The sequence below is a fragment of the Temnothorax longispinosus genome, chromosome 4 (assembly GCF_030848805.1).
Source record: "Temnothorax longispinosus isolate EJ_2023e chromosome 4, Tlon_JGU_v1, whole genome shotgun sequence".
Taxonomy (NCBI): Eukaryota; Metazoa; Arthropoda; class Insecta; order Hymenoptera; family Formicidae; genus Temnothorax; species Temnothorax longispinosus.
In genome coordinates, this window is record NC_092361.1 from 20,534,659 (window position 1) to 20,551,347 (window position 16,689).

The 16,689-nt window shown below is 39.3% G+C and overlaps 1 protein-coding gene across 1 annotated transcript in view; it reads left to right on the forward strand.

The window, feature by feature from the left end:
• The window catches only part of LOC139811962 (uncharacterized), a 29,310-nt gene that overhangs the window by 4,731 nt on the left and 7,890 nt on the right, over positions 1-16,689 (forward strand). The window contains exons 2-3 of the mRNA XM_071776500.1: positions 11,759-12,463; positions 14,343-14,514. Of these exons, the coding sequence (XP_071632601.1) occupies positions 11,759-12,463; positions 14,343-14,514 (877 nt within the window). The remainder of the gene's footprint in view (positions 1-11,758; positions 12,464-14,342; positions 14,515-16,689) is intronic.

A 16,689-nucleotide genomic window follows, 5' to 3' on the forward strand; every position in this document is an offset into this window, starting at 1 on the left:
CTTCTATTCTACTTATTACAGTCTAAAACGCACACAGGTTTGAATAATCGGTTTACAAGTTTCTTTTTATGCAATTCGCCGCGTAATATTTTGATATAAATTAAAGCCAGCATTAAATACGCGTGTAATAATTCATGTGCTACATGCTATCGAGGATTGCTCTAGACATCTCCGCGCAAATTTCAAACTATCGTCCGTGCGTGCTAGCGTGAAATATATTTCTCCTGTCCCTATCGAGCTAATCTTGCCGTTAAAATATATTATAAAGAATACATAGTAATAAAGAATACATATATTTTATTCAATGTTTTTAAATATTATTTTTATATACTATATCTTTATATTTTTTGGGATGTGGATTATATTTTTAATTTAGTGTTAAATGATATTATTCACTGACCATTGGAGTTTTGTGCTGGCTTGCATATAGCAAAATTTATAGTTATAGTTTTATTTATAGTTTCATTCAGTTAATGATTCGGCTAACGAGGGCCTTGGCAAAAATCGAAACTAGTATCACGCGAATATTCTATCTATGAATGTGATCGTTCTCTCCTTCCACTCTTCCATACATACAGAAAAGTATACAATGTAAATATTTTATTGCACGGACATCTGCGCTTATATCGGTCTTTTTACTAACAAATAATTCTTCAGTTTAATTTTATATTTATACATTTTTTCTTTTAAAACTAAAAACTAATTTTATTTTTACAAATCGGTAATGCATGGAATAGATGAATAAGCCAATGCTGGAGTACGCATAAATTGCATACGTCGTTTCGTTTCGTCAGATCAAGATTTTCGATAAATACTTGCGATATGAGGTTTGCAAAGCGAAAAAAAATTCTTATCAATATCTAATATTTTCTTACATACTATGTACGTAGTGACACAAAAATAAATTCGGTCGCGTATTGTTTGCAATGCATCATTATTTATTTTAACTCACTCTCGATTGATATCTATTATGTGTTTGTGCTGTGCGCGTAAGCGAGTAGAAATGTGATCGATAAATAGGAAAATTTGGATAGGATGAAATATCGTAAAAGCGCTTAGCGGAATTTATGGATAGACCAGGAAAAGGAGACGCGCGAGTCGTGCCGACCCAAGCCGAACGGTTGGCCCCTTAAGGAGGGAGTAAAGAGGGCAGGCAGGGGGTGGTCTCGTCCTATGCCACACGAAACACCTGGCTTTTCTATGTCTGTCCATACTCTCGCCCTCTATCGTCTCGTGCCTCCCGATCTTTGTCATATTATCCCAAACTGCACCGGCACCCTCCTGTGTGCCCATCCGCCTTCCCCATTGGCGTCTTTACACATCAAGCGGCTCGTTATGCGCTGCCTATGAAGCAAATATCTATATCCGACAGTACTACTCAATTAATCCGGCTGGCTGACGGAAACGGAATGAAGTAGTCGAATTGCGATCTATATTTTCTACCCACTATGCCATTTATATAAGGAAAAAAGTGTAATATTTCGTCAGAATGAGGCAACGATACCGAATGATTCTAATTAACATATCGTTGATCGATGTATTAGGTTTTTAAAAACGATCAGATAAGTTTGCAAATATTTTTAATATTTGTTTAACGTTAAGAAATGTAGAAATAATATATATCTACGTATTTATCTTGCATACAATCTTATATGTCACGATTTTCATAAACATATTTTCATCGCTGCTTTTATAGGCCGCGACACCAATGCAGTTTCGAACAGTCGGAAAAACGTAGCACGATATATCTCGCTCGCGTCGGATCACGATTTCTCGATTGTCGATTACTGTTACTTGTAGGTAATACGGCTTTTGCATTGGGGAGGGACGGGAGGGGAGCTATGCATATAAACGCGTAGGCGCAGCTCTAAAAAAACAGGCTTTGAGCGATGAGAACTTGATGAAATCAAGGCCGGTCACGCGATGCTTCGGAAAGATCGATTTAACAGTACGTATGCGGATCTTTTATTGATTTATTTATCTGCATATCGAAGCAACCTGCCAAGTTTTAAAAATCAATGAGGATCTTTACGTTGACTTTACATTATAACTGCTGTAATTAAATATTAAAGATGTGTTCTCATAATATTATAAATTACGTTGTACTTATTACAAAAGAATGCAATAACTAGCCGAACGAAAAGATAAATAAAATATAAAGTTGACTATTATTTTATCTTTTTGTTCAGATAATTTAATAATCGTAAAAAGACTGGTAATTTGTGTAACTCGATGGATACGATGGAATTTTGCACATAGAGAGCCGCGAAAATGGCAGAAATAATAAGAAGGCATGTTTGTTCACTTAAAAAAATTTCAAATATATATAATCGATACAGTATATTGAACATTTAACTGTTTAATATACTATATACTGATATAAAAGCATCACGGTAAAATCTGCAACTTTACATTACGGTGAAATATTTCGAGCATTACATTAAAAGATCTTGGAAATTTGGAAAATGTTGAAAGTCTTGATCGTTTAGAAATAAAAGACATTTTTAAATTCTTTAAAATATTTGCCCTTTTTTAATATTTTTATATTATTATTTCAATTTATTCTCTATTTTGTAAATGGATAGATAAAAATCTTGGTTTGTAGAATTTTGAGATATTCAAGATTTTTATCAAAAGATTGAAGAATTTCCGACTTTGAATTATATTCGAAGGAACTATGTTGAATACTACTTGAAATTTGATACGGAGAATTGCGAAATTTTTGGAGAGATAGCACAGGACACCGTTTACATTTTTGCTTGGTCCGCAGAGAATCGAGTTCTTAGGGAGTTCTCTCTTTAATCTTTCTACCGTCCAATTATTTCAGGCTGATTGTACCGCAGTAATATCTATAGTAGCAGGTATGCACTTAACCAAAATCTTTCCATCATAATTTTTCGTTTTTTTTTCGTTCAACGATAAGTCTAATTTGATTTATCGGTAAGCAACTCTTGTTTCTTGTTTTTTATACAATGTTTATACAAATGTGTTTTACAGTTATTAAGTAATTTTAAATAATTTTAGGACATGTTCAGATCGCTGATTTATAACATATTAATATAAAAGCATGAAATCTATATAGTTAAAATATTTTTTGTTATTTTATTCAGGGTATTTAAATTCAAAATAAAGTAACTTTGTTTTCAGTAAAGACAGAATATCTTTAAAAATCTGATGTCTTTATATAAACTCGTTATCTCACTTTTAATAAAGTTTTCCAAATAGAAGTCTGTAATATGTTGTTTGTATTTATTTACACTGAGAAAAAAATGTTGTAAATTTGACTAAACTTGTTTAGTTGTAGTGATTTGTTTAATGCAAATATTAATATATTTAAATCAAATATACGTGAGTAATATCAAGAAATTCTGAATCTATTTAAATATAATATTTTTTGAATTAACAAATGTTAGCTTGACAGCCCGTGACCGCTGCATTTAGTTGAATCAAATAATATTTCTTTGAATCTACGATTTTTTTTTCTCAGTGTAGCAACAATTTTGTAGGTAATTTATTTATGAGGAATAAAATTTTTATTCGTAATCGCACCGTTTAAAAATTACGGTATTTTAGACAATTTATGAAGGATGAAATTTGAGCAACTTTTAAGATACCTAGAATTCACTTTACCCAAGGAAAAATAACTACAATCACACATGATTCTGAAACGTATCAGAGATTTTCTGTACTTCATAGTCAGGCGCGATTATTTCTTCAAAATATTACATTCTTTTATGGCTAGAAATACAAACAAGATTATTGCTATTACAAACTACTACAAGCAAAGTTATTAACATTTTCTTCATTAAACTTTTTTGAAAAAGTTGGAACAAGGTGGCGAGTTTATGACGGTAAAAATCTGACGACGAGCGACGAGAGAAATTGACATTTCTAAAAGCACAGGAATTCCGGCAAACAAACTTGAACGCGAAATTGGAAATTTGATTGTTTTATGAGACTGTGCCGTCGCCGTCATTTGCATCGTTTGTATTGTGAAAAATAGCTGAAATGGAAAGCATGGACAAGTTACCTACATCACACCGGAATATCTTACTTTCGCCCATAGCACAGCTGGCTATCGTTATTGTAGCAAACCGACCGAAGTCTCATTCTCTCTCTGCTGCCATTTATCAGTTTTGGTCCTCGTGATTCTTTTCTTTTTCTCGACCGAAACAATTACCGTCCGCTTTGTGATGATTGTTGAAATACTTAGAAAAGAATGTTTTTGTCAGTCGAGAGTTATTATTATTAATGCTTTGAAGTCGCCGGTGGTTCGATCAGTTGAATTTTGACGATCAACTGTATTAAAATGTGCGTGGGAAATTTGATCGTTAAGCAAATATTGTTATCATTGATAATTAAACTGATATTTATAATGTCATAATTTACGTATCGTTTAAAAATAAATATGTATTCAGCTTTTACTGAACTTTTTGAAATAACCGATATTGATAGTAAATAAAGTTACGATTATACGAATTATGAATCGCGATGTAGCAAGTGGCGCGTGGCGCGTGCCGCGTTATATTTTGTAGCACGTAAATGACAGGATAGCGACGCTGTCGCATACGCGGACGGACATTTTAGGTAAACCGATCAATTTTGTGATGAAAAAATGATCGAGAAGGTACACGTGTTTTACCGCCTGTACGGGCGCGGCATGCACGACAAAAAAAAACTATAATCGCGCACAGGAGGAACCATCTGCGGCTTCGAAAAGCATGATGCGGACCATGTGCCGGCTGCCAACGATACTCAGCTTGCGTAGCCCACCGCGTTAAGTCGACTGCTCCAAATCCGCCTTCTTGTATATTATACGTTACATTGACGGAAAATAAAAGAAATACGAAGGAAATTTTATGATAAACGCGGTAACGCTCCAAAATCATTCGCCTCGCACATCGTTGCCATATAAAAGCCGATTTGGAAGATCGATTTTACCATTCGGTTTTCTATTCCGCGAGTTTACGCCGATAAATCGATAGCTCGTCAAATTAAAATTTTGCAGCGGACTATGAACAAACAACAAGTTAAAGCTGTTTAACAACGATATAACTCCAGCGATTGTATTAAACATAGAATATTTTTGATTATTATGTACACGCACGCACGCACAGGCATTCGCGCATTTGACCTGAAATTAACTGAAAAATGTTTCGTCATCCAGTCATTTCTCAAAATTTAATTCGCAAAAAATTCAACTTGGACATTTTGTTAAGAAAAAGTTAAATTTTAAATTGACCAAAGAGTTTGTCATCCGATAGTTTTGAGGAACTTCCTCTCCTCCTCCCTTTCCCTTTCTCCCCTTGTTCCTCTTCCCTCTTCTCTTTCTCTCTCTTCTCCCTCCTCTCTCTTTAAGTTTAGGGCTGAGAGGGGGGAGGAAGGTCGATGCGTACATACATTGAGATCCACTTCCACATCCGCAGAAAACTTTATTCGGTTTATTGAATGGCATGTTTCCAGCTTTCGGATTTAATACCGTACGCGGCGGACAGAAACATTTGCGTGAGAATATAGTGAAATCCGGAAGTAATTATCACGCAGTAACCGGCTTCGACGCAATCGCGCCAACGTGAGTGACGTATCGCTCATGCATTTTCAGCGATTCCGTCAATCTTGCTCCCGATTACCATTTTTTCGCCATTCATATCATTTTACTACGATAAACGTGCATAAAAAATGATATCGCAGCATGTAATACGTTAAATCTAAAAAGTACGTTTTACAGTTGCGTGTATCTCCCTCTCCTGTTGGCTCGGCTCTGCTTAATTTTCATTTTTAAATATTCCGAGCATTTGATGATATTTTATTCCGATTTGATACTTTCCAAACATATGGAATTCTAGAAGGAAAACGACTTTCCCAATCAGCTACACAATCACGTTTTTACAGACATACGACACACGTGTGCTCGCCTCGCAAAAGGAAATTGCGCGTTCCACTCGGCCGTTCTACGTCGCGGCCATTACAATTTCGATCGAAGATCGCGAACAATATCGCGGAGAGCTAATTGATCGTGCGACACGATTGCAAAACGATATTACTGACGGTATACGTAAAAAAAAAAGAGGTGGTAGAAGCGGGCGCGTGCCAGGGCCGGTCGGGGCCCATAATCGCCTCCGCGATGCGAGCGTTGCGAAAAAGCAGGTAATGGCGTTGAAGTGCATTCGGCAGCTGCTCGCCATGAATACCGACATGAATACCCGAGGTGGACGAGGTGGACATGTGCGATCCCGTCTTCTTTAGACACATGGCCCCGCCTATGAGTGCCCCCGAGCCTCCTATCGAGTGGAAAAGATACGTCCTGCTCTAGTCCGGCATTATATTATCGAGAGCGCGTTGCTTTTTTATCTATATCATCGATCAGCACGATCCTTCCACTCCTCTCGATACGCGTTTCGATTACTATCCCTCATTGAGAAAGGAGAAAAGAGAGAGAAAGAGTTGAAGGATCCTCGAGAGGGAGAGTATGACCTTTCTCGTATCTTTTTTTTTTTCCTTTTTAGATTTCCAGCAAACGTGTATTTGTCAAAAAAAAACCCCCGGAAATCACGGAGGCGACGAATGATCGTAAACAGTTTTCTTCCGGCTCGCGGGCGGACGATGATCGATCGAGATACGGATTAACGTAGCGTGGCAAGCGATAATAACCGAATGGCAATTACGGATCACTTCCAATCCGACGATTTCTGTCGCGATGGTATCGTTAAACGTAGATCCGTCAGCCACCTGGCAGAAACCGGCTGCGCGTTTGCGCGTTTTCTGCCTCGTACTTCGAAAACTGCGATATTAAGGACTTCGCCATTGTGCGTAAATTTTATCACGGGACACGATGAGTCTCGAGTATCTGTTCGAGTGCTTAGTTCAAAGTTTGGAGCTTGACCAGAGTAGCTGAAGCTCCCACTAGCTAAGCGTTGGGTAAACGGGAGCGTTCTTGTTTCTCTTCGTCGACATATCTCTCGGAACTTATAAATTTCCGTGTTTGGACGAGTCGCAGCTGGTGCCGGACCGGTCTCGCTGCTATTCGGGACCCTTCTCTATCCGGAAAATTTCCGCTTCTCCCCCTCTGTCCCGTCTTTCTTCCTTCATCCATCGGTAGCTGCAGCTTTCAAAAGACACGTGACTCTAGGCACACCCAAGATTTCTCGCGCATATATACTGTCTTTAAGGATCTTGAGGATCGTTGTCCGATGATGTACGATATAACACGCGACACGCGTGATACAACAGAGCGCGTTTTCAAATAGTTGAACAGTTTCACCACGATTAGGGATAAGATCAAGTTCAATATGTACTTAAAAATCAGAAATGTCCTTCAAATCCAATAATCAAGTTTTATTTTCTAGGATTTGAGTAATATTTATAAGAAATAATATTTCATATGCTGTATCTGCAAAGTAATTGATCTCGATTAGTTGGTTTCGATTTTGAGAATGAGCACCTGTATAGAATTTGAGCAAAAAAACGGATACCAAGAAGCAAAGGATTATAAATGTTTGATGGTTAATTCTCACTTGCTTACGTTAAATCTAATCTTGAATCTCCTTGTCGATTACTACTATGTTGTCAGAGTCCATAATTTGAAACAATTTTCAGTATACATTCGATTAATTCTTTGCTCGCGTTAATTAAGCTTATTATGGAATTTGGTATTTTAAATTCTAAATTTTTTAATTAAAATGAATTTTTTCGAGATGGAAATATGCACCAAAATAAAATCGCACGTTATCCATTAAAATAATATTCGCCGCTCGTAGCTGAAGCGCGCGCGAGTCTGCGTGAGCGGACGTTACGCTGAAAAGCATGCAATTAGAAAATAACCTAAATTCAAGGCGATTCGCGATTCGCGTTAAGAATTATTTCACCAGTCGGTCGAAACGAGGAGAAACTTGAGCTCGAGAGGCGACACGACCGGCAGGGAAATGGCCAATTATTAGAAGGAACGTGGGTCGTACTTAAAGTCCACTACTGGTTAGGGCAGAGTACGTTTTTATCTCGGTCTCTTTCTCCCTCCCTCCCCGTTGACATCGTCTATTTCCTCCGAAGTTGAGCTTCGTGTACGCTTCGCGAGGAAAACGTAACGTTACGTGTAAATACGTCCTTTTCCCTCGTTTTATTCTACATGAGAAATTGCTCCGCATCACGGAGCAAAGGCTCGGAGATAACGAGATATCGCGGTAATGTGAGGTAAGGTAAGGTGCATTCGCAACTGCATACCGGATATCTCTCACGCATTAATTCATCTATAATGTACTCGATGCCGGGACGATCTCCTGACTGCTTTCGATCTGCTATCGAACCTTGAAAGGTACGTGAAAAGTGTCGGTAACAAGAGTGACTAGTCGCGATTGAATATTTGAACGGCGATTGACGTCATACTCTTTGACGTAGGATTTCGCGCTCGTGCGTGTCGTGAATAGGCACACGTCGCGTGTTGTGTGCGATACCTACTTAGAAAAATTACTTCAATAGTTTTCTCCCGCGATGACAAAGATACAACGGTACCACCTATTACTTACGCAGTCCGTATCGTCCGTAAATTAAACCGTGATGAATCACGATAGAAACACGTACGTGCGATAAGATTCGAGAAAAGGTGCGTCGCCGACGGTGCTTAGATCCGATTGCTTGACTTCTTACCTTACTTAATTATAATTCTCGGATAAGTTAGCGGAATATACTTGCACCTTTTACAACCTTTTTTCAGGACAAAAGAAGTAAATCGGATCTATTTACTTACCGTGTTCACGGCAATGTGTTTATTGGGACAAGGCCATTGTGTAAATATCATTAGCTATAATTGTTTTTCAAGTCTAATACTAATGTATTTATACATGTTTTTTGTGTGTGTATATATAATGAAGTTTGGTATGCGCACATTGTTTCTGTGAAAAATATGTTTATTTATATTTATTTTATATTTATTTTTATATTACATCTCTGCATGCGATGTCAGATACAATATGCGTATATCACATCTTATTTAATTGCTAATATACAGCAGTATAAAAATCAAGATACGCATTTGTAAGATATTCGACAGTGTTCATTTAATTAATAAGCCAGCATTTGTGCACTGATTGGGCAGAATCTGAGTAGAGTCGAAATTAATAACTCTCAATGATCATTGTCAATACTATACTCTGAATAAATACTATTAGATTATTGCACGTATACCTAATGTGATTTTTTAAGTAAAATTTTAAATTGTAACTTTGTTTACAACATTTCATTAATTGAGATAAGCCAATAAAACGCAATATGGTTTCCCTGACGTGATACAAATGCGCTTATATCCTCATTAATCTGCATTTCTGGAAACGATCAATTGTCCCTAAAGACGCTTTTGACTGAAGTAAAGAAGTTTCATATTATAATTGGTCAATATTATGACTGTTGTTACGACGTGCGATCGAGCGTTGTCACAAAGTAGTACAACGCCATGTGTATTGACTGGTGTAGGTCGTCTCGTATATAATTTTTCATTGCGTTTGCTGATGTTCCGCACGATATATCTGTATTCTTTTATTGGTTTCGCCCCATTTGAGGAAAAAATAGTGAATAACGCCGGCCACAGGCCACCAACAGTCACCTTTCAGTAATCTTTCTTGATGAAGAGTTCGCTTCGGCATGCGTTTCGGTGTTTTGTCAGCAAGCCATTAAGCGGGTCGACGATTGTCGTATAGAATCGACTTTTCATCACGTATTACAATCCACAAAAAAAGAAAAGAATCCCTTTTGTGCGAGAAGAGAGCTGCAAACTTCCAATTGGCATGCTATATTTCTTTCCGTTAATTCATGGGGGATCCATTTATGCAACTTTTTTTCACTTTCTCAACGGCTTGCAAGTGACGGGAAACGGTTGAGTAATGCACGCCTAGTTTTTCTGCGATATCTCGCATAGTTTGACGTGTGTCGGATTCCACTAAAATTCACGACTCATCACTGTCAATGATGAACTTCTTGGAGTCGATTCGTTTTTCGAGGCTCATTTTCTGATCGAAATTTTTTGAACCAACACTATCTTGCTCGTCCGCTAATCGTATCTTCTGTAAATACCGCATTGATATTTATCGCGTATTATCTGGGCTATATCGTATCCAAGTAAATATGTTGAAACTCGTACAAGAGAAAAATTACGTGTTTTTATTGTTATCCATGCATTATGTTATCTTTTCATTCTAATTCGTTTTGCATCAAATTGAGAGGTGAAATAGCCTAGAGGTTTCTTTTTTGCAGTAGAATCAATCGATCACATCTATAAAACATTAACTTTGCGTATTTATATTTCAAATATATTTAAAATTTCTTATTTTCTTTTGCTTTGATTAAATTGTTTATAAAAATGGAAAATCACAGAACTTACTAAAAAAACAAAGTTATTATATTAATTGATATGACCTGACACGAATCGAAAAAGAGAAAGATTGTCATTTTCTCCACTGTATTGAAAATATGTTGAAATGTAAGTATAGGAAAATATGATATTTAAATTGGGAAATATGCTCTCTATAAACTCTAAAATTTACCGCGAACTTAAAGTATCACTGATTGCTATACAAAATTGATTCAACACACGTCATCAATGCTTCACTATTTATGTATCAGATGTATATTTACATGTATATAGGTGTATGTATATGTGTGTATACTACAAGCGTGACACGTGTTATTCAATTTTCAACGTGTGACGATCTCGTACACTCTTATCATATCCTCTGCGAAAACTTACGCATATCAACTACAAGTATGCGAGGCTTGATCGCTAACTCTTACATCAGAATTTGCAGAAGGACGTCGCATGGACGACGTTTCTTACATATTCTTACATATATTCTTACAAATTCAGACCTTGCGGTATAATATCTCTAAACGAAGAGCAAAACTAAAGACGCTTTTCATACAATATAGGATTCTAAACAATCGTTAAGCCCCGTTATAAATTGAATTGATCCAGCTATTATTGAGATCCGATAAGCATATATCGGCTCAATTAAGCGGCTCGCGTATAGATACTCGGTCTGTCTTGCTGTTGCCGCGCGTGATACGATCGTGTTTCTTGGTGGATTTTCAATCGTTTAACTTGCAATTTTACCAATAAACCCAATATTTGATCGCGACATTTTTGTTCTTTCTAAAATCATTATCTCGACTCAAATTCCTTTTAAACGATTGAAAATGAGTTTTGAACGGAATAAAACTTTTTCAATACATTAAGTACAATAGTTAATTAAAATAGTTCTCTTCACGATTTTAGTTCGAAAAAAATTGTGACGTAAGAAACCATGTGGAATTCCAGAGTTATACCCGGTTCTAAAAACTTAGAGGAATGATTATTTTATTTCTCGGGTTTGAAAAGGCGTTATTTATCATTGAATTGTTTTTTTTTTTTTTTTCTCCTAATGATTATAGGTATATATAATAACGCTTGACAGAAGCATAAGATCGTGGCGCGTCTTCACTCAACGCTTACTGATATTTTCTTTTTTTCTCTCTCGCGCGCATAATTTTTTTTTTTCTCAAAAAATAATCCGTGCGAAACGGTTAAAGGCGACAGCGAGCGATCGAATCGAAAAGAGCGTACTCCACATTGTAAAGCGAATCCAACAGTCCTCACGCGGCCCAACAGCCGTCCCATCCTGCCTGTCATCGGCCTGGTGGGCCCGGTGAGGCCTGGTGGGGCTCGCTAGATCCCGAAGTCTTCACCCGAGATAAAACACATTATAAACGGCCGCCCGGGACGGGTATCTGGTTTCAGGGAAGCGGCGGCACGTGCGCCGGAGTTCGGGCCCAGGTGGTGTCGCTCGCGCTGCCGAGGAAACGCAAGAAGGAGAGGTCAACCATAGAGGATGCCGCGAGGCGGGCGGGGTATCATCAATCGAGGAGATTAGCTCGTCGGTGGCGAGGAGCAAAGTCCCCTGCGACGACGACAACGACGGCGTCGCCGGCCACCGTCATACGCCGCCTTACCTCTGCCATCACCGTTATCGTAGTCATCGTCATTCGTCGTCGCGTCAACGATACCACCATCGAAGGGACATCGGCGACGGGGGCAGCGACGGCGACGGCAACGATAACGGCGACGACGATGGCGGCGATGACGAGAGAGACGAGAACGACGAGAACGATGAGAATGACGAGAATGACGATGACGACGACGACGACGAAGAAGAAGAAGAAGAGAAGGAGGAGGACGATAAGATGTGTCTCGAACGTCTCCATCCTCGCCTTCATCGGTTCTACGATCGGCGGTCTCCCGGAAGCAGCGGCGACGTCGATGCCGAAGTCGAGGTCCATCGAACCGAGACGACGACCGTTCATCCTCTCGCACGAACCTCCTCGCCTAACGCGACCACCGCCGTCGCTAACCCCTCTGTCGTCACTGCCATGGCGAGAGGATGCAAAATTCCGCCTTACCTCACGACTATACTACTTCTTTCCTACACTCTCTTCGGTATAGCAGGTTGGTATTGGCACGCATTATACTCGGACTCGTATTCGCGCACCTCGTGTTCGTGTATATATAGACAGACGCGACGCGGCTTACAATTAGAGGAATGAGCTACATTTTAACAGAATATCTTTAAAATTGCGTTTATACCCCTTATTTGCATTTATAAGCCACGTTGCAATTTGGCGGTTGTCCATATTATCGGGAACAAGAGAAGAAGAAGAAACGCCCACGGAAATAACGTGTACTTAAAGAGGATAAATTATCGTTTCGCATTACACGGTGAATCAGTCGCCCGTGTTACGTTCTTCGCCACTTGTTACGCTCGTTGCGCCACAATCTTACAATCTGTCGTTTTTCTCTCCTTTTTTCTCTCTCTCTTTTTTTTGTGAACAAGGCAGACAAAAGTGCTGCCGTACAGGAATATTTCCGTGCCGAGCGAAGCGCCTTCGCCCTCGCGACAAAGCGCTCATTTTATGCGCGACTTATACCAGACGATACGAGCAAATGTGTGTAATGTAATAGTACTCGCGCGTCACGTTGCACCTGGTCCCGACGTAAAACCGTCGAGATAATCGACGTTGGAGTATCGTTATCCGTTTCCCTGTTCCTCACGCCTCTCGCGTCGCGCTGCAATTACAAAGGCGCTCCGCCAACTTTAGCGTATGCCTGTCAAACACGCTTATCTTCCCCGCACACATCTGCACTCGCGTATTTATCTCTCGGTATACCGTAAAGACGAAGCGACTGGTACAATGAAATCTGAATCGCCATCCGAATAACGACGATGTAACGAGATGTAATTTTTAATCGTAAAACTCAAAGATGATTTTTAACTGTAAAATGTTTACCATGAGTAAAGTCAAAACGGTAAGAGAGGAAGAGGGGCGAGAGAGAGAGAGATTGCACGCGAGTTTCTCGTAAGGAAAAGATAAAACGCCGCGCCTGCTCGATAAACTGGAGCGTACGGAGCGTGAAGCGTTGTCGGGGTGTGGAAACGGCAGATTGTAAAATTACAACAGGTGACGGACAGCAGCCACGCGCGGGACAGATGCAACCATCACCGCCTTAGCTGTACTTTGCAGCTTTGTGTACAGTCTCGCGCCTGCGAGATGCACGCGCTCTCATCCCCCTCCGTCCTCCCCCGCCTCGCCTCACCTCACCTTACCTCACCTCACCTCACCTCGCCTCGCCTCGCCTGGACTTGCCTCGACTCGACTCGACTCGCCTCATCTCGCCTCGCCTCGCCTCACCTCACCTCAACTCAACTCAACTCAGCTTACCTTACCTTACCTTACCTTACCTCACCTCTCTTCATCTATCCTCTCCTCCTGTCCTCTCCTCATCTCACCTTGCCACACCTCGCTTCACCTCGCATCTCCTCTCCTCACTTCGCCGCACCTCGCCTCATCTCGCCTTTTCGCTAGGGTGGCCACCGCCACCGAAGCCGCGTGCGTAGATGTTTGGAAAAAAAGCGAGGGTGTGTGTAAAAGAGCGAGGAAGAGCACGGCCCCTGTCCATTGTGTTCAACGAACCTGGAAAAACCGACAAAATTCCTGAAGCACCTTCAGTAGTTTATCCGGTTATTCGCCCGCTCTCAATAATGGAACACTCGTCAGTCGTTAATTATCTTCGATACAACTGATTATCTGTATGGAATGCGAAATGATACACTTTATTATATAGTCTCTAGTAATAATAATAGTAATGAAAGAAGTAAACTGTGTGTAATATGTACAATACTGTTGAAGTGGGCAAATTTGAAATTGTTAAACTTGAAATATTTTTTGATAAAACGTTTGCGCGAAAGAAAAAAGCGTTGTACACGATGTAATCGCGATGCAATGTAAATGTAAGAGGACCTAATGACTTTTATATGTTTTATCAACAGATGCCTGCTCGTCGCGTTCAACGCCGAAACCTAGGCCGCCGACGCCGACGGATCGGCCGAATATCACATTCCACATGTACGCGTGTCCGCCGGATTACGCAGAGTGGTATTGCTTGAACGGCGCCACGTGTTTCACCGTAAAAATCGTCGACTCCCTCCTGTACAACTGTCTGTGAGTACGGCTCCATCTCGAAACTATGCGCCCACCCTACAAACGTCGGCCGGCAATAAATTCGCCATGAAAATTCCATTTTGCGGATTTTCCTGCGGCAAAAAAAAAATTCCGCAGACTACGGCGTGACAATCGAAATCTTTGAAAGTGTCCTGACATTTGTGCGAGAGCACGTACGGGAGTATTGTGACCCCGGTCTCCATCGGGCGCCTCACTGTGCGACGCGACCACGAACAATCGCGGCGGTTCCGGGCGAAAGAGCCACCGAGGGAGAGACGGCACCACTCGCGTCGTTTAGCCGTTAATCTGTGACTACGCGACCTCGGCACGTACGTTGAAATTCCTGTCGGCTCGTATTCGACTGACATTTTTCTCAAACTCGCTACCAACGCTTCTTTCGACTCGATCTGTATCGACGATTTCTCTTTTTTTTCCTCTCTTTTTTGCTTTTTTTTCACGAATACGGTAACTATCGTTCGATGGCGATTCGACATGCATTTGCAAAATTAATGCTGGAGGTTGCAGCGAGGTTGAATTTAAATATCGCGATTGGAAAAAAAGTGTATCGAGTAATCGGATTAACATCGGGATAGCATCGCGAGGAGTGCGGAGCAGCACATCGTGCTCACTCAACCGTACTATTTCCCACGGTGTTTGCTTTGTCGACCGCGATCTGCCGCTTGAACCGAAGTCCGTCTCTCATCTCGCGCTTGTCGCGTCCGATTTCAATTAATCTAACAGTCATATTTTCTCGTGAATTTTTAAATACCGCATAACAAATTTTATCAAATGCGGTCTAGTAGTAATAAAAAGAGCCTGTAAACTGCAAACGATACGTAGCACGCGATTACTTAATTGTAAAAACTAAACAGTTGAAGTTGATTGCCTACATTTTTAACCCTTAAATGCCACCCGGGGTCCAGCGGACCCCAGACCCTTTAGAATGATATATTTTCAAATGTTCCCCCAAAAATGGAGCTCATGCTCCCATTGATGATAGTTGAGTGATTGACCTACCCGGTTGTACACTTAGCAGTACTCAGTTTACTTAATTTTTTATACTATGTTGAAATTGAAATTTTAACAATATAAGCATTTTATTCTCTTTTCTAAGCCTTGAACAACATTGAACATAATTTTCATAACTAAATATCAAAAAATCAATGAGTAGGGAGACATTTTTCATGCTGGGGTCTTTTAGACCCCATGTGTCATTTACGAGATTCTTGAGAGGTGTGGCATTTAAGGGATAATATACATATAGTTATATTTGCGTGGTTTCATGACGAAACTGAGAAACAGAACTTAAGGGCGGTACTCGTGGTCCGATCTTATTCAAAATCATCTCAAGTTTGGTCATGGGCGGTCTTAAGATTTCATCCAGCCAATCAAGTGACCCGTCTTGAGATTGTATTAAGGGGGATGTTCGCTTAAAATTACCTGAAAAATAGGCAATTTTTTGAAATTTTTTTCTTGTAAACGAAAAAATTTAGAAACTTGTAGTTTTGCATGCGTATTTGTTACTGTTTTATTATTATTTTTATATGAAAATAATTAATATTTATTAAACTATAAGGCGCGATCGTTTCGAAATATTTGTCCTCGATGGTTGCCATGATATGTCAAAAACTAATAAACCGATTAACTTCAAATTTTATACAAAGATATATATATATATATATGTGTATCTTTATATCTCCTACATAAATTATAGAAATATTATTAGTATTTTTATTTTTTATAATTAAAGTAAAAAGATTTGGTAAAAAATTTAATTTTTTCTTTAACATGCCATTATTTTTTTTGCTTAGCTTTTTATGAACGATTGAGATACGGGATATAGAGACAAGCCCACTGATTAAAATAAATTTTAATTTTTTTCTTTATTTTTATTCAATTAGAACCGGCAACTATCGAGGGTAAACAATTCGAAACGGTCGCACATTGCACCTTACATTTTAATAAATATTTAGAGTTACTTTTATATAAAACGTGGTAGAGAGAAAAATTATGAAATAGTAACAAATGCGTATGCAAAGCTACAAGTTTCTAGGTTTTTTCGTTTATGAGAAAAAAATCCTAAAAATTGCTTATTTTTCAGGCTTTGAACGAAAGTTTTTTAATCCTTTTAAAAGACCCTTTTAAAATCTTAAATAAGATCAAGCTATAAATGAG